General features: G+C 43.1%; 1 protein-coding gene and 1 long non-coding RNA gene across 2 annotated transcripts in view; both read left to right on the top strand.

Moving 5' to 3' along the window:
* The window catches only part of LOC132870519 (zinc finger protein 850-like), a 101,099-nt gene that overhangs the window by 51,108 nt on the left and 25,429 nt on the right, over positions 1 to 24,562 (top strand). The window contains exon 4 of the mRNA XM_060904187.1: positions 16,471 to 17,105. Within this exon, the coding sequence (XP_060760170.1) occupies positions 16,471 to 17,105 (635 nt within the window). The remainder of the gene's footprint in view (positions 1 to 16,470; positions 17,106 to 24,562) is intronic.
* On the top strand, positions 2,920 to 6,506 carry LOC132870521 (uncharacterized). Its single transcript, XR_009651122.1, has 2 exons — positions 2,920 to 2,983; positions 6,344 to 6,506. It is a non-coding gene; the product is annotated as an uncharacterized LOC132870521 (long non-coding RNA).

The following is a 24,562-nucleotide window of genomic DNA, read 5'->3' as shown; positions in this document are numbered from 1 at the left end:
CTTTTATCAGTTTCACGGTTTGATCGAGGGCGGCATGGTGGTGTAGTGGTTAGCACTGTCGCCTCACAGCAAGAAGGTCCGGGTTCGAGCCCCGTGGCTGGCGAGGGCCTTTCTGTGCGGAGTTTGCATGTTCTCCCCATGTCCGCGTGGGTTTCCTCCGGGTGCTCCGGTTTCCCCCACAGTCCAAAGACATGCAGGTTAGGTTAACTGGTGACTCTAAATTGACCGTAGGTGTGAATGTGAGTGTGAATGGTTGTCTGTGTCTATGTGTCAGCCCTGTGATGACCTGGCGACTTGTCCAGGGTGTACATAATGAGATGAGATGAGACGGTTTGATCGAGTTGAACAATCTAAAACAATGCAAGTGTAAGGCATTTTAAATGCAAGCAATGCACCTTCTCCGTACAAACATAAAACCCGGCAAGAGGCTGAAGCCTATTGAAAACAAGATCGGCGCTGCCTGATGTGCCTTGTGGCATAGGAAGGACTTTGAGGACGTTAACAGTTAATGACAAAAAGGTTAATGGTTTATCTGTTCTGCTGGAAATTCAAGAGTCTGTTGTTCCAAAAAAAAGCTCAAATTGGATAGATGAGAGACCCAGTTAGGTTCTATATCCCTTCTCTTCTCTTACATCTGGATGATTGAACAGCTTCCTCTTCCTCTACATCCATGGCTTGAGCAAGGCACCTGGCACCTCACCCCCAACTGCTGTGTGTGTGTTCATTGCTTCAGATGGGTTAACTGTAGAGAAATAATTTCATGTTGCTGTAATGTGTATGTGACAAATAAAGGCCCAAAAGCCCTGTTCTTCTTCTTGTGTTATAAATGCCAGAAGTATGATCATATGGCAGTGGTCTGCAAAGGAAAGCAGAGGTGGAGGTGATAATAGAGTTGAAGACTGTGGAGATAATGTACTGGATAAATGCTGTAATTGTGGTGGACAACACAAGCTAACACGTGGTGGTTGTGAAGTCAGGAAAAGGGCTGGGGAAATTGAGCAAGTGAAAGCAGTTCCCAATATCAGTTTGGCACAAGCAGTAAAGAGGGTACAAGGACAAAGGGGAAGGGACTGAACTGACAAGTTTGACCAAATTTTTGAAATCAGATGTAGATCAAACAGGAAACTAATTTAGCAATGAGAGTGGGTGAGCTGATTTTGATCATTGCCATTGTAATCAATTAAAGTAATCAATTCAAACACAAAACAGAGAAAATTAAAACTAGAAAAGCACTCGGAGAGCGCAGACCTCCACCAAGCAGCTCATTTCACCACATATTGAGACTTGCACCTAAAATGAGATACTAATTCTCACATACAAATTCTAACGACCCCCTCATTTTTGTGTGTTCTGGATCATAGTATCCAGAATTTTGTCTGGATCTGGATCAAACTTTGATACTTTATAGAACTCATGGAGATCCTTTTGTGTTTTTTTTTTACCAAACACTCTGGTAATTTGTTATGGAGTTATATGCAAAAATTCCAAAAATGGGCCTATCTCGCAATGATAAAGAATCCTTTTAAAAAATCCTGGATCCAGAAGGTGATCCAGATCACTGCCAGAATTTAATGGATTGTTACTTGTGCCCAGTCACACCTCTGGAAAAAAATTTCAGAGCAATCCGTTCATAACTTTTTCCGTAATGTTGCTAACAGACAAACCAACAAACAAACAAACCAACGCTACCGAAAACATAACCTCCTTGGTGGAGGTAATAATCCTGAAGAGAATGGAAAGATTTTGGGGTATAAAAAGATATATCTTGGGAGCATATTAATAAAAGACTTGAAGAAAACAGCAAACGGAGAGGCCCAGGTGATAAGGCAAACTGATTATTATATAATGGAATACTAGACGTTTGATAGCAAGAGTTTAAAGAATTCATTAAAAATCTTAAACCAGAAATCAAGTGTCGATGAAACCTGGCTTCAGCCAGCATGAGGGGAGAATCGTGGTGAAGAGTGAGTAATATTTTTAAACCAAGGAGAACAGTGTAGAGTCCCGGGGAAAGATAACTGAGATTTTGACAAGATAAGGAAATATTAGGGCGGCACGGTGGTGTAGTGGTTAGCGCTGTCGCCTCACAGCAAGAAGGTCCTGGGTTCGAGCCCCGTGGCCGGCGAGGGCCTTTCTGTGTGGAGTTTGCATGTTCTCCCCGTGTCCGCGTGGGTTTCCTCCGGGTGCTCCGGTTTCCCCCACAGTCCAAAGACATGCAGGTTAGGTTAACTGGTGACTCTAAATTGAGCGTAGGTGTGAATGTGAGTGTGAATGGTTGTCTGTGTCTATGTGTCAGCCCTGTGATGACCTGGCGACTTGTCCAGGGTGTACCCCGCCTTTCGCCCGTAGTCAGCTGGGATAGGATCCAGCTTGCCTGCAACCCTGTAGAAGGATAAAGTGGCTACAGATAATGAGATGAGATGAGAAGGAAATATCTCTCTCTCTCTCATTATCTCTAGCCGCTTTATCCTTCTACAGGGTCGCAGGCAAGCTGGAGCCTATCCCAGCTGACTACGGGCGAAAGGCGGGGTACACCCTGGACAAGTCGCCAGGTCATCACAGGGCTGACACATAGACACAGACAACCATTCACACTCACATTCACACCTACGGTCAATTTAGAGCCACCAGTTAACCTAACCTGCATGTCTTTGGACTGTGGGGGAAACCGGAGCACCCGGAGGAAACCCACGCGGACACGGGGAGAACATGCAAACTCCACACAGAAAGGCCCTCGCCGGACCCGGGGTTCGAACCCAGGACCTTCTTGCTGTGAGGCGACAGCGCTAACCACTACACCACCGTGCCGCCCAGAAGGAAATATTAAAATTAAAATTTCCAATCCCTCTCAGAGGCTTTCGCACTCCATTCCAGTAGGTGGCGGTGATGCACCAGCTCTCTGTTTACAAACCGCTCGGACCCGGATGTTCCTGTGAGCGCGCGCTTCCTTCCTTCCCCGGTGCTGTGTGTAACATCACTAAAGGTGAGTGAATGTGAAACTTCCACCTGAGCTGCTCGGTTAACAGCTAGTGGAGATTCTGGAGTCATGAATCTGTGGATTTTTCTTGCTGTGTCCTGATTCTTTCCACCTCTTCTAATGAAATGAGGGTCCAGACGGCGCTCTGGAGGAAAATCTCCACAGACTCCTGCTGCTACTGGCTCAGAGGAGAAGTTTAGTCATGGGGCTGAGTCCTCTTTTACTTTTAAACTCTTTAAACAGCTAAAGTCCTGCACAGTGTTCATAAAGGAGCTGATTTGGCTGCATTCACATCTCCCACAATCCACTGTGTGGTTGGGAACTTCCGGTGGCCAGGCCGAGGCTGCTGATAATGGGACAGAAAAGCAGTATTGGGCTCAATAATCAGTTTGGCTGTTCAAATATTATCTCATCTCATTATCTGTAGCCGCTTTATCCTGTTCTACAGGGTCGCAGGCAAGCTGGAGCCTATCCCAGCTGACTATGGGCGAAAGGCGGGGTAAGTAAAGTAAACTTTATTTATAAAGCACATTTAAAAACAGTGCAAACTGACCAAAGTGCTGTACAGTGTCTGAAAATAAAAGCAAGTAAAAGCAATAAAAGAAAAGAATAAAAAAAACTTTACTTTCCTTAAAATAAAGAAAATAAAAGCAATAAAGCATATTAGTAAGAAAACATTTTAGCAGCATTCCAATTAGGGCTGGGCGATATGAGAATTATATCACGATATATTTTTTCAAAATTTTCGATAACGATATCACGATATAAATCAAATCACCATTTTTGTATTTTCTTTAATTTTCTGCTCAAAATATGAACATTACAAATTAGTAGTTCCTTCCTAATTAACAAAAATAGCTTAACAAGCCTTCAAGTTTCACAGAACCAAAACAAACTGGATGCACATTCTTTTGTTCAAATGAATAAACTGAAACTGAAAAATAAAAACTATATACCATTGTTAATCATTTATGCAAATTCTAGCAGCTTTCAAATAAACATAAAAGACATACTGACGTGTAAACCTTATGCTGCAAGGAGAAAAAAAGTGCAATCCTGTACGTCAGTGTGTTTAAGGTTTTGTGTAACAATGTCTGATTTTAAATATCCAAAATACCTCCACACAACCGAAGATCTCTGGCCCTTCTTTTCAACGATGTCGTCCAGGGCAGTGCTCTGACTTTCCTGTTCAGAACTCCGGTCAGTCGGCTTCTCGCTCATTTTTATAATCACTTTGTTTCACGCTTTGTGGGAGAAATGCCGCACTCCTGCAAACTTCACCACAGCCATGCTGTGCGTTGCTGCTACACGTGTGTGTGTTTGTGTGTGCACGCAACCTAACTTGATGTGGCTCTCTTCCAACTGCTTGGTTACGTGTGGTACTGTTTAGTTATGATTGGCTATTCGCGTGTCTGTCAAAACTTCGGATGATGTAATTTTATTGAAGGCGTAGGCTTATCGTAGGCATATCGTACGTGTCTAATTTCTAATCGTAGAGATTTTATATCGTGAATAACATCGTAATCGTAAAATTGCCCAGCCCTAATTCCAATAGACGACAACTGGGCGCAGTGTACAGTGGCAAAACACTGACAGCATTGAGCAACACATAGTAAAAGAAGATGAAGCATAAAATAATTAAGATACATAAAAAGTGTTAAAAATGTATTCTAAAACATATGGGGAGCCAGTGCAGAGAGGACAGGACAGGGGTGATGTGATCATGCTTCCTAGTACCAGTTAAAAGTCTAGCAGCAGCATTCTGCACCAGCTGTAAGCGTGCTATCTGGGACTGGGGGAGGCCAAAATATAGGGCGTTACAGTAGTCGAGGCGAGATGTTACAAAGGCATGTATAATGGTTTCTAAATCCTGGAATGATAGAGAGGGCTTAAGGCGGGTAATGACTCTGAGTTGGTGGTAGCTGTTTTTAATGACTGAGTTTATCTGTCTCTTAAAACAAAGTTCGGAGTCGAAGATGACCCCGAGGCTTTCGGCGTATGGTTTCACAAAAGGTGAGAGGGTAGATAAACTAGAAGTCACAAAGGGGATTGATTTGGGGGGACCAAAAATGATAACCTCAGTCTTAGAATCGTTGAGTTGGAGAAAGTTCTTGGTCATCCAACACTTAATGGCATCCAGGCAGTCCAACAAACACTGGGTGGAATCCTTTGATGTTAATGGTATGTATAACTGAGTGTCATCTGCATAAAAATGAAATGAAACATTGTGTTGGCGAATTATGTCACCTAGGGGGAGTATGTATAAACAGAAGAGCACCGGGCCCAAAATGGAACCTTGTGGGACACCATATGAGACCGGGGCTGAGGGAGAGGAGGAGTGATCAATAGAGACTGAGAAAGTTCTGTGTAGTAGATATGATTTAAACCAGAGTAGTGCTGTGCCACTGATGCCCACCCGCCCCTCGAGGCGGTTAAGGAGGATGTTGTGGTCCACTGTGTCGAAGGCCGCGCTGAGATCCAACAGAACCAGGACTGCGTTCTCACCCGAGTCCAGAATGAGGAGTAGGTCATTTGTAACCTTCAGCAGTGCAGTCTCAGTGCTATGGAAAGGTCTAAAACTGGATTGAAAAGGCTCTAGGACTGTGTTTTGGGACAGATAGGGGGACAGTTGGGCAAGAACAGCTTTTTCCAGAACCTTGGAAATAAAGGGCAGCTTAGAAATAGGCCTATAGTTGTTTAGACATTTGGGGTCGAGGTTGTGTTTTTTAAGCAGTGGCTGGACGACTGGATGCTTAAAGCAGGCTGGGACAGCACCTGATGTCAGACAAGCATTGATAATCAGCTGTAGGGAAGGGCCTAGAACATCAAGAGCTTCCTTTAAAATGAGAGTGGGGACATCACCAGGAGAGGAGGTGGTTTTCATATGCCTGACAATGACTACGTTTACATGCACATCCAAATCGAGCTGCTGTCGGTAATCGAGCTGAAGGTCCCAGCAGGGTGCCAGAGAAATCCAATCCTACATGCACACAATGAAATCGGGCTATTGTGTGAGGTGCATTGTGCACTCGAGCCACAGGTGGCGCTACACGCCCCATCGTGTTGGTACACTTCCGGTTGTCGTCATGAAGAAGAGCTATTCAAGAGTGTAAACAAAGTTATCAGTTCCGTGTTCTCCATTGCGCGTTTTTCTCCCGTCCATGAATTTTAATATATTCAACTCCTTAAGCTGAATGAGCATGAACTCTGTCTCCTCATTGCTACAGAAGTGCACGTTTCTGCTTGCCTGTGGCAGTGGGGGCGTGGTCAAGCGCCGGTCTGTGACAGGAGGGCGGAGCCAGGGAAGGTGAGTGGCAGAATCACTACACCTGACGGTAATTAACCTGTGTTTGTGTGTCTTCCCAGTAACCGCGCCCTATTTAAGGAGGCAGAGGGAGAGCAGAGGGGAGAGCTCATCCCGGGACTAGAACACAGCGTGCGTGTGTGTGTGTTTCTTTCTTTCTCTCAAGAATAAAAGTAGGCTGTTAAACTGAAAAGTCTGACAATAAAAAGCCTATTAGTACCAGAAGCTTTGTCCTGCCGTCCTCTGTGCTCCACCCACACTTCAGAGAGCTCTACATCGCCATTTTCTCTTCTTCGTTTGTTCCTCCTGACCTCTTCTGCTGCTCGCTACTACTGTTGTCATGCCGACCGAGGCTGTTGTGTTTCCCGCTTGTGGTCTCGTCACTCGTCACTTCCGGAAGGGGCAGTAAGTAGCTTGACTACTAGCTCGATAGGGTATACATGCACTAAGTAGCTCGGCAGAAATCGCATAATCTAGGTCGTGTAGCTCGATTCCGAGAAATCAAGTTCGGTTCAGTTTCAGCCGAATTAAGCTGTATACATGGCATTTTGAACTTCGATTTCAGTCGAGCAACGGCAGAAATTCGATTCTCTCTATGTGCATGTAAACGTAGTCAATGTCATTTAGGGCAGTCAGGGATAAAGGGTCAAAGTGAGAGAGAGTAGCTATTGAGCGGGAAGGTGGGGGTGTATGTGAGGAGGTTAGAGCTGGGGGTGGAAAAGTAGCTCTGATATTCTCAATTTTGTTAGTGAAGAAATTCAAGAATTCCTCACAAGTTGCAAAGTTGTGATGGGGGCTGGTGAGAGAGGTGGGTTTATGATGGAGTTTATAGTGTTAAAAAGAATTTTGGGTCTATTGGAATGCTGGTTGATTATATCTGAAAAATGTTTGGCTCTGGCTGCTTTGGCGGCTGACTGGAAAGATGACAGGGTAGACTTAAAAATTTCAAAGGAGACAGTGAGGTGATCTTTCTTCCATCTCCGTTCAGCTCTGCGGCAGGCCTGCCTGAGTGAGCAAGTGTCTTCATCCAGCCATACCTTAGATTTAAAATTAGAACGTTTATAACGGAGCGGAGCCACTACATCAAGAATCCCCAAGCCGGAAGAGTTAAATAAGGTAGCCAAATTATCAGGACTGCATGAGGCGGCTACTGCTGTGGACATGGTTGAAAAAACATCCTTACTTAAAAAATGCTCTACAAACTGAGCAGTAGTCTCAGGATTCAGGCGACGGGAGAACTGTCCAGGAGCTTTGGCTGTCTGCACAGGGTTTGGAATGCTGATGTTAAAAAATATAGGCTTATGATCAGAGAAAGTGGCATTGTCCACTGATATATTCTCAACAGAGAAGCCATAGGATAAAACTAAATCAAGAGTATGGCCCAGTATGTGAGTGGCTTGGTCTATATGTTGAATGAAACCAAATGCATCCAATGCATCGCAGAACTCTTTAACCATGGGTTTATCTGGACAGCAGACATGAATATTGAAATCGCCCACCAGCAGTAAACGGTCATATGTAGAGACCGTCTGAGATAGAAAAAATGAAAATTCTGAAATAAAGTCTTTATCTGGTTTGGGGGGGTCTATAAATTAGTGCACACAACAGCGGGCTTTGTTTAGACTCCACAGTCACACATTGCAGTTCAAAAGTGGAATATGTGCTCAAGGAAAGCCTCTGAATTTTTAAAGCGTTATTGAAAACAAGAGCCACTCCACCACCTCGTCCAACGTGCCTTGGAGTGCTGATGAATGAACAGTTCGCAGGGCACAGTTCGCCGAAGGCAGAAGACTCACCAACTCCGGCAGAAATCCAAGTCTCAGTCAGAAATAACAAATCCAATTCATGACGGGAGAAGTCGTCATTGAGTATGAAGGTCTTGTTTAACACTGATCTGCTGTTGACCAGTGCCGCTTTAGCCTTGGTGTATGTCACTGCCTGCGAGCAGTGTGAGTATTCCAGCAGCCGAATGTTCCCGGTGTTTACCCCACCGCTGCAGATGCGAAGTCTTGGCCGGTTGGAAATGGCAGGTTCTGAGGATAGTCGTGGGATTATAGGGATGTGGCAGGAGTAATTCAGATCCCAGGATCGCCGTGCCAGGAAGAGATCCTCTTGTCCTTCATGGAGTAGGCGACGGCAGCGAGGGCCTGGCCATTGCTTTGAGATAGCGCGAGCCCATCCCCTGACCTTCACTAGGAAACCTCCGCGCTTACCCCGCCGCCTCTGACATGGCTTGCGGCGAGCATTGCAGCAGGGGAGCTGGCGAATGCATTCTGCAGGCAGGTGGAGAAATGTAGGATGATGCCGGGAGTCGGTAGCAGGTCTGCGACTTATGTAGTGATCAAAGCAGTCCTTGATGTGCAGTAGAGACTGGCGATCATAAACATAAAGAGCGGTGGAGTGTTTCCAGAGCAGCAGAAAAATTAGCAGGGAGAGACAAACGACGCGGACAGGTAGGAGCTCACGGAGCAGACGGCAAGCCGACAGACACACTGGCGCCATCTTGCCACACCTGGAAGCACACTTTTGGAGTACGCCCTGGACAAGTCGCCAGGTCATCACAGGGCTGACACATAGACACAGACAACCATTCACACTCGCATTCACACCTACGGTCAATTTAGAATCACCAGTTAACCTAACCTGCATGTCTTTGGACTGTGGGGGAAACCGGAGCACCCGGAGGAAACCCACGCGGACACGGGGAGAACATGCAAACTCCACACAGAAAGGCCCTCGCCGGCCACGGGGCTCGAACCCAGGACCTTCTTGCTGTGAGGCGACAGCGCTAACCACTACACCACTGTATACATAGAAATACATATTCGAAAGAGTGAGAAGTAAAACTTATAAACTCCCACCCCTTCTCCTTAAACGATGAATAATAATAACAAGCTTCCTCGCTACCTGTCTAGATACTCATACCTGATACTTATAGATAAATAAAATGCATTTCTGACTTTGTATTGAGAAAACCTAAATGTAATTTACATATATCCATACATATACATACACCCATATAAAATATATCTATTATAAGCATACACCTTCACATACAGTACGCGCACAGACATGAAAAGCAACAGAAAAGTGTTCTCATCACACTTAGTGCTACCCATCACCTCCCTCATCCCTGTACCTCTTGAAAATAGTGTCTTTGAACCTCATTTTAAACCGTTTCATGTTTGGACGCTGCTTCAGCTCCATGGTGAACCTGTTCCATAGTCTCACCCTGCTAACTGAAACACAAAAACATTTCCTGTTTGTACAAAATAAAGTTAAATTAAAGTTAATTTTTCCCCTTAAATTATAACTCTCCTCATGGATACTGAATAATTTCTGTATATTTATTGGTAATAGTTTATTTTTAGCTTTGAACATTATTTGAGCTGTTTGATAATCCACAATGTCTGTAAATTTTAGTCATTTGTACTGTAGAAATAATGAGTTTGTGTGTTCCTGATGGCCAACGTTGTGAATCATCCGTATTACTCTTTTCTGAATGATGGTTAGTGGCCGTAGTGATGTTTTGTAGTTGTTCCCCCAAACCTCAGCACAGTATTGAAAGTATGGTGAGACTACGGAACAGTAAAGAGTGTGGAGTGATTTCTGATCCAAAACCTTTTTTTGCACATTTACATTTTGTCATCAATGTAAATTTGTCATCAGTTTTGATGTTCAAGTATTGAATGCAAGCTGAAATGTGATATTATTAGATTGCTTTTATATGTCTAGTTACTGGTTCCATGGTATTTTTCATCAGCTTTTGGTCCGTTATCCTTCTGTTATCACCCATACAGCCCTTTCACTTTCACTCTGTGCACTGTTTACACGAAATACATGTTCCAGCTACTTGGCACTATAACAGTGTACATTTACAATGACGACAAAGTGTAAATGTGCAATCATTTCGAGCAGTATTAAAAGTAGACGGCCTTTCGATTTCATAAAACCAGTGAAATTTAGTTCCGTCTGAAATGTGGTGATTGTGATATGTTTATTTCTGTAATATCTCACAAAATATCAGGCCATTCTGTGGCTGGGAAGTTATTTAATTTGAGGGGATTAAAGCAAATAATGTGCATGAAATCGCTCGCTTCGCGCAGTCAAGCAGACAGAGGAAGTCCGTGTGCGCATGCACGGGTTTACCTTTCGGTGTCGTCGTCATCTTTTGGATTTTATGGCAGTTGCCATCTACAGGTTTACCTTTGTGCGTGCACTGACAGTTCCATCATTCTGTCACTAAACAAACAGCTGATCACACCGAGGTGCTCGCTGAGCGCCAATATTTATTAGTTTGGTCCTGCGTTTCCTTTCCTCCATATATGACATAACGTCTTTTCTTCTCATTTTCTGTTACCGTAGTCGGTCTTCCACGTTTCATTTGCATTCTCCATTTTTCTATCCTGTTTCAAATTTGTATCCCACAATGCCTTGCGTGAACAGGGAAAGCCCACCACATGATGTATGATGTATTCACTTGTATTGCGTCAATATGAGCATAACGGTTAAGCAAGAAATAATAGCAGAGAATTTAGGGCCATTTGGCTCTAAATTCATTAATTGTTCTATTTAAAAAAAAAAAACTAATAAAATTGGAAGTCTGTGATTCAAATTCAGTAGCTTTCGGTCACTAAACAAAAATAAGTGTCAGGGAAAATTCTTTTTATGACCTAAACCTGAAATATCTGAAAATCAGTCTACCTTTTAATCTTGAAAAAAATTTGAGACTATGTAAATCTGTAATAACATTTGAACATTAAAACTGATTTTATATAGCCCACTATTTTTTTTTACCGTTATCAGCAGCCTGGGCATGGCTACCGGAAGTTCCCAACCATGCAGTGGACTGAGGGATATGTGAAAGGGACGAATGTTTCTGCTGTAAATTCTGAACCAATCAGCAAATTAACAACCCAAAGACCAACCTGCTATCTGTTAGCTCGCTCACTAAATTTAATTAGATGGAAATGTGGAACACTTGCTCCACTTGAGAGATTGATGAGGGAGAAAATGAGCTCTTATTAGGCTCCTATTCAGGAGACTATGTTTTTGGGCAGGAACAGAAGATTTATGCACATGTTCAAAACTACTTTTTATAGTTTTGTAGCACTTTACACAAATATACACCGTCATTCAAAAGTTTAATGTCCGTGTTGTTTCAGGTACTTCTAGCTGCATGTGGTCTGAGTACAAGCACTTCTGTATTGTCAGAGTTAATTCCAGTGTCTAATGTCCTTTACACATTTCTCAATTTCTCAATTCTATTAAGCTGGTGTCTCTCATCAGGTTTTGCAGAAACTTACAACTGTGTGTCATCAGCATAACAGTGCTTACAAATAATATCACCCAGAGGGAACATATATAAAGAAAAAAGCAGTGGGCCTAAGACAGAACCTTGTGGAACACCAAACTTTACCTCAGTACGTCTAGAAATATCACCATTTATATCAACATACTGATAGCGATCAGTTAAATAAGAGCTGAGCCAGGAGAGGGCCGTTCCCTTAAGTCCCACAACATTTTCTAGTCTATCCAGAAGAATGGAATGATCAATGGTATCAAATGCTGCACTAAGGTCAAGCAACACAAGTAGCGAGACACAGCCCTGATCAGACGCCAACAGTAGGTCGTTTACTACTTTAACCAGTGCTGTCTCTGTGCTATGATGAAGTCTAAATCCTGACTGATACGTTTCATGGATGTTATTCCTATGTAAATATGAGCATAACTGCTGTGCCACAGCTTTTTCAAGGATCTTGGAGATAAAGGGGAGGTTTGATATTAGTCTATAATTCAGTAGCTGACAGGGATCAAGGGCAGGTTTTTTTTAATCAGGGGTTTGATAACTGCTAGTTTAAAGGATTTTTATTATTAGTAGTAGGCATACATCTATCTCATGAGATAATGGGTTGCGCATTAGTAGCAGTCAGTCCTGTTGAGAGTAGCGTCTTGAGTGACTCAACAGATTGGGGACCTGGGTTTCTTGTCTTTGCTGTCTCTGCTTCCTGCGCTGTCTTTCCTCTGACTGTTGCTTGAGCTTTTTCTTGCCTGTTTTGATGCCTTCATGTATAGCATGGCTCCAACCTCTGTGGTCACCAGCAAGTAGTTCCCAGCTATCTTGGCCAATTCCAGTGAGTTTCATATTGCGCTTGTAGATGTCTTTAAAGTGCAGTGATGGACAGCCTACTGGGCAAAAACCAGTGGCCAGCGCTCTGTATAAGATAGCCTTAGGAATTCGACTGTCTTGCATACGGTATATGTGCCCCAACCAATGTAAACGGCGATGCATGCTTTGGGAACTGGCTTGCTACAGTACTGCAGTATTGGTGATTTTATCTCGTCATGTGATGCCAAGGATCTGTTGTAGGCAACGAAGGTGAAAACTTTCCAGGCGGTTTTCCTGTCTGGTATAAGTAGTCCAGGTTTCACTGCCATAGAGCAGTGTACTTAGGATGCAGGCCTGATAAACTTTAAGTTTGGTGTTCATCATTAGCTGGTTGTTGTCCCACACTCTCTTGCTTAGTTTGACCAACGCGCCTGCTGTTTTTGCAATGCACATGTTGATTTCTCTATCAAGTGACAAGTTTTTGGTGATGGTAGAGCCCAAATAAGTGAAGTGATCAGTGACATCAAGAGTTTCATTGTCAATTCTGACTGATGGTAGTGCAGGGACGTCCTACCCCATGACTTTGGTTTTCTTAATGTTAATAGTCAGCCTGAACTCCCTGCAGGCATGGGCAAACTGATTGATAAGGGCTTGGAGACCCTTTCCAGTGTGTGAAATCAGGGCGGCATCATCGACAAACAATAAAACTCTGAGTACAGAACAAACCTTTGTCTTGGCCCTCAGTCTGGCCAGGCTGAACAGCCTACCATCACTTCTGGTGTGTCAATGGATACCCTGTGCTGAATGTCTGAATGAGAAGTCAAGCAGCAGAGAGAAGATACTGAACAGAGTTGGTGCAAGGACACTACCTTGTTTTACGTCACTCTGGATTGCGAAAGGCTTTGAGACTTTCCTGTCATAGCTGACCACACCCTGCATGTCTTTTGTGAAAAGAGATGATGATGATAAGCAGCTGTGAATGGCAGCCGATCTTCTTCAGCAGCTGGAATAGACCTTTCCTGCTTAAAAGATTAAATGCCTTTGTGAGGTCTATGAAGGCAATGTGTAATGGCATCTGCTGTTCACGACACTTCTTCTGCAGTTGATGAACAGAGAAAATCATATCTACTGTGGATCTATTAGCCCTAAATCTGCACTGAGATTCTGGATAGATGTGTTCAGCAAGAACTTGGAGACACATCAAACCACGTGGGCAAAGACTTAGTTCCTTGCTGAGCATAGTTGGCAACCCCGGTAGTTGTTGCAATCACTGGGATCGGCCTTATTCTTGGACAGGGCGACTATTTTTCGTTTCGCATATCGTGAGGTACCCTGCCTTCTCTTCAGCAGAGACACAAGAGCTCATGTAATAGCTCTAGTAGTGCTGGCTTCCTACAGTTGATAATCTCTGGCGGTATGCCAGCCTCACTTGGCGCTTTTCTGCTGGATAAGGCATCTATAGCTTCGTTGAGCTTTTCCACAGTGGGCTGAGAGTCCAGTTCCTCCAGGATGGGAAGGTCCACAATGCTGTCAAGCGCTTCTTGGGCGACAAAATTTTCTCTTGAGTAGAGGTCCAGGTAGTGCTTGACCCATCGGCTCATTTGCTTGTGTCTGTCAGTAATCACCTTTTCAGTCTTGGATTTAAAGCCTAGGTCACAACCGGCCATACGTGCTCCTACGGCCGGTCTATGTGCAAAAAACGCAAGAAACGCACGGAGGGCGCGCGTGTGACGTGCTGATTTTCGAGCCGTAGACTGGCCATAGACCAGCTGCAGAGGTTCTTTGTCATGCCAAACAAACTCTACGGGCGCTTACGTTTTTTCAGTTTGCAAGACAAACTTGCGGCCAACGTGCGTCTTTCTCCACGAACAAAAAAAACGCAGCAATTTGGGAAATGCCAAAAATCGCACGGCCAAAAAATCGTACGTCCGGTTGTGACCTAGGCTTTAGGGGTGCAGTCTTCTTTGTCATTTTGCCAGTCGCTTGCTTAATGCCCTCATACATGTTTCTGCTGTTACCAGTGTTTGAAGCACGCTGAATGTTCTCTGCAGATTGGAGCCAATAGGTGTTTGCACAGTGACGTGCAGTTTGCTGGGCCTTGCGAGCAGCTCTGTGATTTGAAGATTATGCTGACTGGGATCATGCTTGTAGCTGATCAGTGTACTACGCTTGGCATCAATGACTGGTTCTAACATAGGAATGTTTGCTTCAAACCAGTCAGCATTCTTGCATTCCTTCATGCCATAAGTCTTGATTGCAGTGGTGTAGATGGCATTCCGAAGAAACTTCCATCTACCTTCCACATCAGGAGGTTTGTCACTGGTCAAGGACACCCTGAGTTATTCAATGAACTCCAAATTTTTGTCTGGATAAGTAGTCTTGCTAATGTTAATTCTTGGCTTGCATCTTTTCTTGGAATGGTAGAATTTATTTGGTTTTAGCTTTATCTTTGAGGCAATCAGGGAGTGATTAGTGTCACAGTCAGCACTGTGGTAAACTCTGGTGTTGCAGACATTGTTTAGCGACTCGCGTCTAGTGATGACCAAGTTTTTTTTTTTTTTTAAAGATATTTTTTGGGCTTTTTCCACCTTTATTGGATAGGACAGTGTAGAGACAGGAAATGAGCGGGAGAGAGAGAGAGACAGATCGGGAAATGACCTCAGGTCGGAATCGAACCTGGGTCCCTGGATTTATGGTATGGTGCAAAACCAACACCATGTTCTCTGGTTGCCACTGCACTTTTCCCTTGCCAATAGAAGGTATATATTTTTTCTCCCTTAATGATCCATTGTCTGGGAGACGAGTCTCTTGCAGGGCTGCAGTGTCTGTGCAGTCTACACAGCTCGCTGTCAATCACTGCAGTCTTGTGAACATTGTCGATTTGTTGCAGGTCGTCTGACAGTCCAGTATGCAATATGCGCACATTCCAGCTTGCAATGCGAAGAGCTGGAGTCTTCATTTTCTTCCACTTATTGCCTGGTGCATTGTTTGTTTAGTGATCAGCTTGTTAAACTAGAGGTTCTAAGCTACAGGCACACACTGAAGCAGGCAGATCATGATGGGTCAGCACCTTATTGGCTGGGAGCTGCCGAGCTTGAGGCAGGCGGTAGTTGACCAATGGGATGCAATCATTCCTCCCACTGTCGAAGACAACCCATAGCATCCGGCTCTTACGCCAATTGAGCAGGGACTTATAACCTGTAACTGCTGTCTTCCATGTTGTGCTCTCACTGGTCATGAGACTGGAGTGATCTCTCCCAAGGGCAAGCCTGGGCAGACTGTATGAAGTCCTAGTGTTGCCCAGTTATCAGGGGCCCCCCCTCTCGGCTGTATTGAAAGAGTGCAAAGGAATGCAGGGCATTACACTTGGGGACAGTTTGGCTGCAGGAGTTGCCAGAAGGTAGTCAAGACTGACAGCCAGTCGCCTACAGGACTCCACTTTGGACTTTTCTGTTTGGGTTTACTTCCATAGCCTTTTCCATGGCAGCACAGATTTGGAATCAGGGTTTTTCTTCCCCTAGATTGACTGCCCTCCCAGGCTAGTGAGCTCCATCTGCTCGAAGCAACTGGTTTTAAGGTGCTAGTAGCCCACCTTTCGCCCCTTCTCCTTGTCTGTGAAAACAGTTCCACCACTTGAAGGTCAGGATTTGGACTTTGGATGTCAGAGGCTGTTTGAGACACATGCCATTGGGGCATTTGCTGACCGATGGAGCTTAACCCCGCTGCCACCCCAGCTGTGACAACCTTTAGGAACGTTATTATTATTATTATTATTATTTAGCAGCACTGTCTGCATCTTCATCCCTAAAATTTAGAGGCTATAGCGGTTAAACCTGTGTGATTTGGTGGGAAAGCCGTATTACAGTATTGTAGGAGATGTTTCCAATAATAGTTCTGTAGCCAGATGGGGACAAAACCAAGAATTATTTAAGCATCTTGAATGATTTTGTTTTCCAGATGTACCACTGCTCAGTTTGTGGGAAGAGTTTTACTCGTCAGAGTCATCTCCAACAGCATGAGCGCATTCACACAGGAGAGAAGCTGCATCACTGCAGACAGTGTGGGAAGAAATTTAATCAGCAGGGACATCTCCAACAGCATGAGCGTATCCACACAGGAGAAAAGCCGTATCACTGTGGACAGTGTGGGAAGAGTTTTACTTATCGTAGTAGTCTCAAACAGCATGAGCGCATTCACACAGGAGAGAAACCGTATCACTGTGGACAGTGTGGGAAGAATTTTACGTTTTGGAGTAATCTCCGACAGCACGTGCGGATCCACACAGGAGAAAAACCGTATAACTGTGGACAGTGTGGGAAGAGTTTTACTTGTCAGAATCATCTCCAACAGCACGAGCGGCTCCACACAGGAGAGAAGCCATATCACTGTGGACAGTGTGGGAAGAGTTTTACTCAGCAGGGACATCTCCAACAACATGAGCGCATTCACACAGGAGAGAAACCATATTACTGTGGACAGTGTGGGAAGAGTTTTAGTTTTTGGAGTAGTTTGCAAAGGCACGAGTGGATCCACACAGGAGTGAAGCCGTATTATTGTTCACAGTGTGGGAAGAATTTTGTTCATGAGAGTACTCTCCAACGGCACGAGCGGATCCACACCGGTGAGAAGCCATATTGCTGTGGACAATGTGGGAAGAGTTTTACTCAGCGGAGTCATTTGCAACAGCACCGGCGTATCCATACAGGAGAGAAACCGTAGCACTGCTCACAATGTGGGAAGACCTTTACCTGAGAGAGTTCACCCAGGAGAGGTCGGATCCCTGCACGTGGTGTGAGAAACGTTTTAGTGACCAGCGTGACTTCCACAGCCACCAGCAGAGTCATACAGGACAGAACTCCTACCTCTGGGGACAGAGTTAAACTCCTTCACAATCATTTAGGAAACACACGTGCTCCAACAAAGCCATCAGCTCTTGACATTTCCATTTGCCAAATTAAGATGCACATTTTTAAATGTCTTTTTTCAAAGTGAGGTCAAAGGAACTGCTGGCATAAAACCGGAATATGTTATCAAAGTGCTTGAAAAGCAAAACACTATATTGTTATCCTGAGGCTGCTGCTTTTGCTTTTCCAGGATTAATGACTCTGTTCCCACTTAAACTACAAACTTTGTTCAAACTTTGAGTCTTGTAATTCAAATGATGGCAATGACTTTCCTTTTCAATATTCCACCCACTTCCCTTGTTTTGTTTAGGTTTTTTTTTAGTTTTTATTTCTTTGTTATTCCTGTTATTTTCCTGTCAACTTTTAATGGGACATTTTTCAAACTGCTCCCCTATAGTTAGTTTTTGAAATAATACCCCAAAACTTACTAAACTTATTCTGTGCAATACCACTAATCATACTCCCTCTTTTCATACCTCTGTTAATCCTACTTTCAGTCTTTTCCCCATCCCTTGTTTTTCTTCCATTGGCTTCAATTCATTTTTCAAAGCCTAACTGCTCCTAGAGATTTTCTACTTGAAACTTCTTTCCAGGTATAAAATGTTCATAAGTGAGGGCCGAGGACTCTGGATGATCTGGAGTGATTGTGTCAAGAGGACTCATTTCAGATGCCCTTATATGTACAGTTGAGGTCAGAAATTTACTTACACTCATCATGGGCATGAATGTCATGGCAATTTGGGGCGGTTAATGATTTCCTTGAACTGTTCTTTTTCCAGGGTGGAAAGATTGTACAGCATACAGCTTTAATGACCTTCAAAAGACAAGGACTGAATGCACAAGTTTGAATTTATTTTGGATTTTCTCTAGTCCGCACAGGCTCAAATATATACATACACCCCCGCTAATATTTGGTTAAATGTCCCTTAGCAAGTTGCACCTTGACCAGACGCTTTTGGTAGCCATCAACAAGCTTCTGGCATAATTCTGGCTGGATATTTGACCACTCTTCTTGGCAGAATTGGTAGAGTTCATTTTAAATGGGTTGGTTTCCTGGCATAGACCCGGCTTTTAAGAGTAGTCCACAAATTTTCTTTAGGCTTGAGGTCGGGGCTTTGGGAAGGCCATTCCAGAAGCTTAATGTTAGCCTGCTTTATCCATTCCAAAACCAGTTTTGATGTGTGTTTGGGATCATTGTCCTGTTGGAACACCCAACTGTGTCCAAGTTTCAGCTGTCTATCTGTTGATTTGAGGCGAAGTTGAAGAATTTGGAGGTAGTCCTCCTTCATTATTCCATCCACTTTGTGCAATGTAGCAATACCACTGGCAGCAAAACAGCCTCAGAGCATGATGCTACCAACACCACTATGCTGGACAGTTGGTACAGTGTTCTTAGGTTTGAAAGCCTCGCCTTTTACTCCCCCAAACATACCTCGTCATTGTGGCCAAATAGCTCAATCTTTGTGTCGTCTGACCATAAAACTTTTCTCCAGAAGGCATTTGGCCGGTCCATGTGGGCAGCTGCAAATTTCAGTCGAGCTTGAAGGTGTCGATTTTGGAGCAGGAGCTTCTTTCTTGGTCTGCACCCTCTCAATCCATGGTGATGTAAAACTCGCTTCACTGTGGACAGTGATGCTGGTGTTCCAACAGTTTCCAGTTCATGGCAGACTTGAGCCTTGGTGGTTCCTGAACATCCTAACCAATTTCCTCTCATCTGACAGTGACAGTTTGGGATCTTGCCAAAGTGGTGACACATCTGAATAACTTGTACTTTTGTACAATTGTTTGAACTGATGATCTTGGAATCTGCAGTTGTTTAGAAATGGCCCCAAGAGCCCTTCCCAACTTGGGTAAATCTACAATTCTCCTTTTTAGATTTTCACCGAGTTCCTTGGACTTTCCCATGGTTCTGAGTATTGGTCAATCTAATAAGTGCTGTCAAACAAATCCTTTTCATGCTGGCAAAGAGAAACTACCAGTTGTGGTCATTAATGAGAAGTTAGTAGGCTTTGTCAAGTTAAAAGACATTGTAGAACCTTCAGCACCACCTATTAACAGATTTAAGTGAATGTATATATTTGAGCCTGTATGTATAATTTTGACTGTGTGGATTCGAGAAAATCCAAAATAAGTTCAAACTTGTGCACCCAATCCTTGTTTTTTGAAGTCATTAAAGCTGTATGCTGTGCAATCCTTCCACCCTGGAAAAAGAACAGTTCAAGGAAATCATTAACAGCCCCAAATTACCATGACATTCATGCCCATGATGAGTGTATGTAAACTTCTGACCACAACTGTATGTACATATGTTAAATGTAAATTAAAGCTTTATGAAACCTTTTATTTCAATTAAAGGTTGGATTTTTGTTTTTCAGTACGAGATGAAGCTACTTCACCAAAAGGTGAATTTTTTTCTCACTCTTTTTACTAAGCTTTCCAAGGGGTGCTAATAATTGTGGAGGGTTCTGTGTACGGTATATGTATTGGTTTGGTTTAAAGATTATGGATGGTCTAGGGCCATGGGTACATTTTTTTTTTTTTTTTTTTTTAATAATATACAGTCCACATGCGAATCTTGCATGAAGTCAGAGGTCTGCAATGACAGTAAAATGTAAAGTTTTCCAAGGCATAAAAAAAAATTATACATTTAATAGCCAATCACTAACTAACACTGGGCACAGTCAGTCAGACAGCAAGAGACGTACCGTACTGTCTCTACCTTTTTGTTTTGTCGCAGCTGTTTCACTTGATAGTTCTAGAGGAAGAACACTATACAGATTTGACTTGAGGTAGACAAATATTCCGATGGAGCAGCATCTACCAAAATCTGAGTGTCTTGCTCAATTAGATTTTTTTTTTCAACCAACATTCAGATTAATTATTTCTTATTAATATTTTGTTTTTGAACCATTAGAAATTCCCCCAGAACTGCAATGACTTTACGTGTCTTGGGATTGGACCAGAGTAAAAGCACACACAGCAGCTTAGTGCAGTCTCGCAGTCTACAATACGTGTGACATCTTGTGTGCACTAATAAATATGTGAATACACTCCATTACACGTGTTTTTTTTCTTTACTGGATTGATTTCTGTATTTATGTGGCAATATAATAATTAGGGGGCTGTGCATGAGAGGTGGTCACAGTGATCTCTTACTCCTACTGGTTGACTGGTATCGGTGTGTGCAGGTTGATTTGTGCTGCTTTGCCGCACAGAAAATCTAAGCAAGGGCATCCCTAGCAACCAGACATCAGAGAATTTTTAAATGAGCAGATGGGTTCTGACTACATCCCATTTGCAAAGTCATTGAATCTTTATTGGCTAAGGCATCACCTAACCAGGCCAGACTGTCCTCAGTCTGATGCTGCACTGCCCAGGGTGGAAACTGGTCCATGGGTCGGTCCATATGAAATCACCGGAGGCCACCCGATTGACCATCTCCGATTTGCTTCATACTTTCACAAACTAATGTTATTATTCCCTGTAAACGCCATACAACATTTCAGTCTTATATTTTTATTAGTTTTTGAGATATTGGAGCTTTAAAAAATGGGGCAGGAAACTGATTTTACTGTAAAAACGAGTGGTATAGAAGATGCTAAATGCAATAAGTCATTACTTTTGAACTATTTACTCTAGATGCATGAAGTTTTCAGGAGTTGTTCTTAGGTACTAGATGTCTTTAACTACTATAAAAGAAGATCCACAGTTGCATATTTGTCAGTTTATAGCTTGCTGAAACTGTTTTAAAAAACAACTTTGTGATGTTGCATAAACTTGATGTAACATGGCTTCATCTTTGGCACCATGCTCCATTCAAGGTTCAAGATACCAACTTCATATTTTGTGAATATATTAATGAAGACATGCTCTTTCCAGTGGTATAATTTAAGTCAAAAATGCCCTGCTCTCTTTGGTTGAAGTTTGATCTGGTTTTTATTCTGCTTCTCTCCCATCCTCGCATTTAAAAATCTTCATTTATCAAACTGATTTATGAAGATCATTATTAATGTTAGGTCTAAAACCATAAAGTCAGGTGATGCGTTATGTCAGTGTTTCTCAAAGTGGGAAGAGGCAAACCTGTTTGAGTCAGCCAGAGGTTTGAGACTGGGACAAAGGTTCACGGTCCAGCAGGACAATGACCCTAAACATACTGCTAAAGCTACACTGGAGTGGTTTAAAGGGAAACATTTAAATGTCTTGGAATGGCCGAGTCAAAGCCCAGACCTCAATCCAACTGAGAATTTGTGGCATAATTTGAAGATTGCTGTAGACCAACGCAACCCATCTAACCTGAAGGAGTTGAGGCAGTTTTGCCTTGAGGAATGGGCAAAAATCCCAGTGGCTAGATGTGCTAAGCTAATAGAGACACACCCCAAGAGACTTGCAGCTGTAATTGCTGCAAAAGGCAACTCTACAAAGTATTGACGTTGGGGGAGTGGATATCTATGCACACTCCAGATTTCTGGGTTTTTTTTCATCTGAATTTTTGTTTGTGTCACAATAAAACAGTTTTCACCTTTAAAGCGGTAGGCAGGTTGTTTTAAATCAAATGGTGCTAACCTCCCAAACATCCATTTTAATTCCAGCTTGTTATGCAACAAAACAGGACAAACACCAAGGGGGAATGAATACTTTTGCAAGACACTGTATACTATTCAAAATAGGTAACAAAATACAGGCAGATGTGAATACTGTGAGTAAGAAGAAACTGTACAGCAGGTTCTACTACACTCAGAAATCAGAAAGAAAACATCTGATTTAAAACCTCAAAAAGATAAAAGTTAATTTTGGTTTAACAGATATTCTCAAGGTCAAGTCATTTTTACAGTCATTTCAACCATACACATTTGGTGCAGGGCGGCACGGTGGTGTAGTGGTTAGCGCTGTCGCCTCACAGCAAGAAGGTCCTGGATTCGAGCCCCGGGGCTGGCTAGGGCCTTTCTGTGTGGAGTTTGCATGTTCTCCCCGTGTCCGCGTGGGTTTCCTCCGGGTGCTCCGGTTTCCCCCACAGTCCAAAGACATGCAGGTTAGGTTAACTGGTGACTCTAAATTGACTGTAGGTGTGAATGTGAGTGTGAATGGTTGTCTGTGTCTATGTGTCAGCCCTGTGATGACCTGGTGACTTGTCCAGGGTGTACCCCGCCTTTCGCCCGTAGTCAGCTGGGATAGGCTCCAGCTTGCCTGCGACCCTGTAGAACAGGATAAAGCGGCTACAGATAATGAGATGATTGGTGCAGTACACAGTTAAAAATGAAAACATTTCTCCAGGACCATGGTGCTACATTAAAACATCACAGGACTACAAATGCAGCATAAAGTGCAAACACTGCAGACTATAAACTACACACAACATAAGGTTTCGAAAAGCTTAACAGAGGATGGTCTCGATATATCCCCCTTTGGGTTATGGGCCCAACAATGCTTCTGCTCTACCACTCTGCTGCAGTGAGTTCTTATCTACAAAATAATTCAAGAAATGAGACTTATCATATCCTATTTCAGTACCAGAGAAGGAATAAGTTGATTGAGAGGACATGAGGTTTATTTTTTAAGATTACAAGTGATAGAGATGCTGACAGTTCGGTAAAACAATGGAGCGGATGATAACTGAGAGGCTTAATTACTTCATGGAAAGTAAACACCTGTTCGCACCTTATCAAAGTGGATTCCGTAAAGGAAGAAACACATTGGACTCTGTCTTATGCTTGGAATCAAAAATCAGGAAAGCCCAGACTAATAAAGAAATAGTTGTAGTTGTCCTGTTTGATGTAGAAAAAGTATATGATATGTTGTGGAAAGAATGGCTTCTTATTAAGTTGAATAAATTAGGTATAGGTGGTAGGTTATATAACTGGGTGTTAGACTTTCTATTTGGCAAAACTATAGAAGTAAGAGTAGGCGCAGAGTATTCAAACGTGTATTCAGTAGAAAATAGAACTCTACAAGGCAGTGTGTGTAGTCCGGTGTTATTTAACATAATGATCAATGACATTTTCGAGCAGGTGGAATATGGCGTTGGGAAAGCACTGTATGCAGACGACGGGGCCCTCTGGATTCGGGGTAGAAATTTAGCGTACATTCAGAAGAAAATGCAGACAGCAATGAAAACAGTAGAGGAATGGTCAAAAAAACGAGGGTTTAAGCTGTCAATATCAAAGTCCCAGGTAATATGTTTCTCTAAATGGCAAAAATCACTTTTACTGAAACTATATGATCAAACACTTGAGCAAGTCAGAGTGGTTCGGTTTCCTGGGGTTATTTTTGATGAGAAACTCATGTGGAGACAGCATATACAGTAGAACAAACAAAAGGAAATGTAAGAAAATCAACAATCTTTTGCGTTGCTTGTCAGGACGGGACCGGGGGGGGGGTCAGCCAGGTCATCATTACCAAAAATTTACTGGGCACTCATGAGAGCAATATTAGATTATGGTTGTGTAGCCTATATGTCAGCGGCAAAAAGCAACCTTAAGAAATTATGGTGCGGGGAATTCAAAACCTCTCCGGTAGCTGCTACGCAGGTAGAAATGGGAGAAATGCCATTACATATTAGGAGAGTTAAGCTTATGTTGGCATACTGGGTTAACTTACAGGCACACAATGAATTGCACCCAACAAAGGCCATCCTGCAGGAGTGCTGCGAACACAACAAATCAAACTTTTACAGGTTTGGATGGACTGGTAATGTCAAGGCAGGTAAAGCAGGTCTACACAGTCACCAGTACAGCAAAACAGTTCCAGTTCCAGCTATCCCTCCCTGGCTGTTTGTGATGACATCTATCACTCTAAACTTACAAAACGAAATGAAAGAGAAGTCCAAGCTAGTGCCTGCTTGTCACATTGTCCAAAGTTACATGCAACACTTTGCAGATAAGACATTGATATTTACAGATGGTTCAAAAAACCCTGAATCTGGACGCACTGGTGCTGCAGTATACATCCCACAGTATGGCACAGCTATAAAAAGGAGAACAACAGATCATCTTTCAGTATACACAGTAGAGCTTGTAGCCATAATGCTAGGATTACTATGGGTAGAGGAAAACAACCAGAAAAATACACTAAGAGCAACAGATAGTTTATCAGCACTCATGAGCATCAGGTCAGGGAAATCATGCAGGCAAGATATCATAAATGAAATATATATCATATACAGAATGGGTTTAAATGTATGTTTCATTTGGGTTCCTGCTCATGTCGGGGTAGAAGGAAACGAAGACGTAGACATATTGGCAAAACAATCAGTGAAATCGCAAACAATTCAT

This window comes from Neoarius graeffei, chromosome 22, assembly GCF_027579695.1.
Source record: "Neoarius graeffei isolate fNeoGra1 chromosome 22, fNeoGra1.pri, whole genome shotgun sequence".
Classification (NCBI taxonomy): Eukaryota; Metazoa; Chordata; class Actinopteri; order Siluriformes; family Ariidae; genus Neoarius; species Neoarius graeffei.
This window is presented reverse-complemented; position numbering and strand designations above follow the sequence as displayed.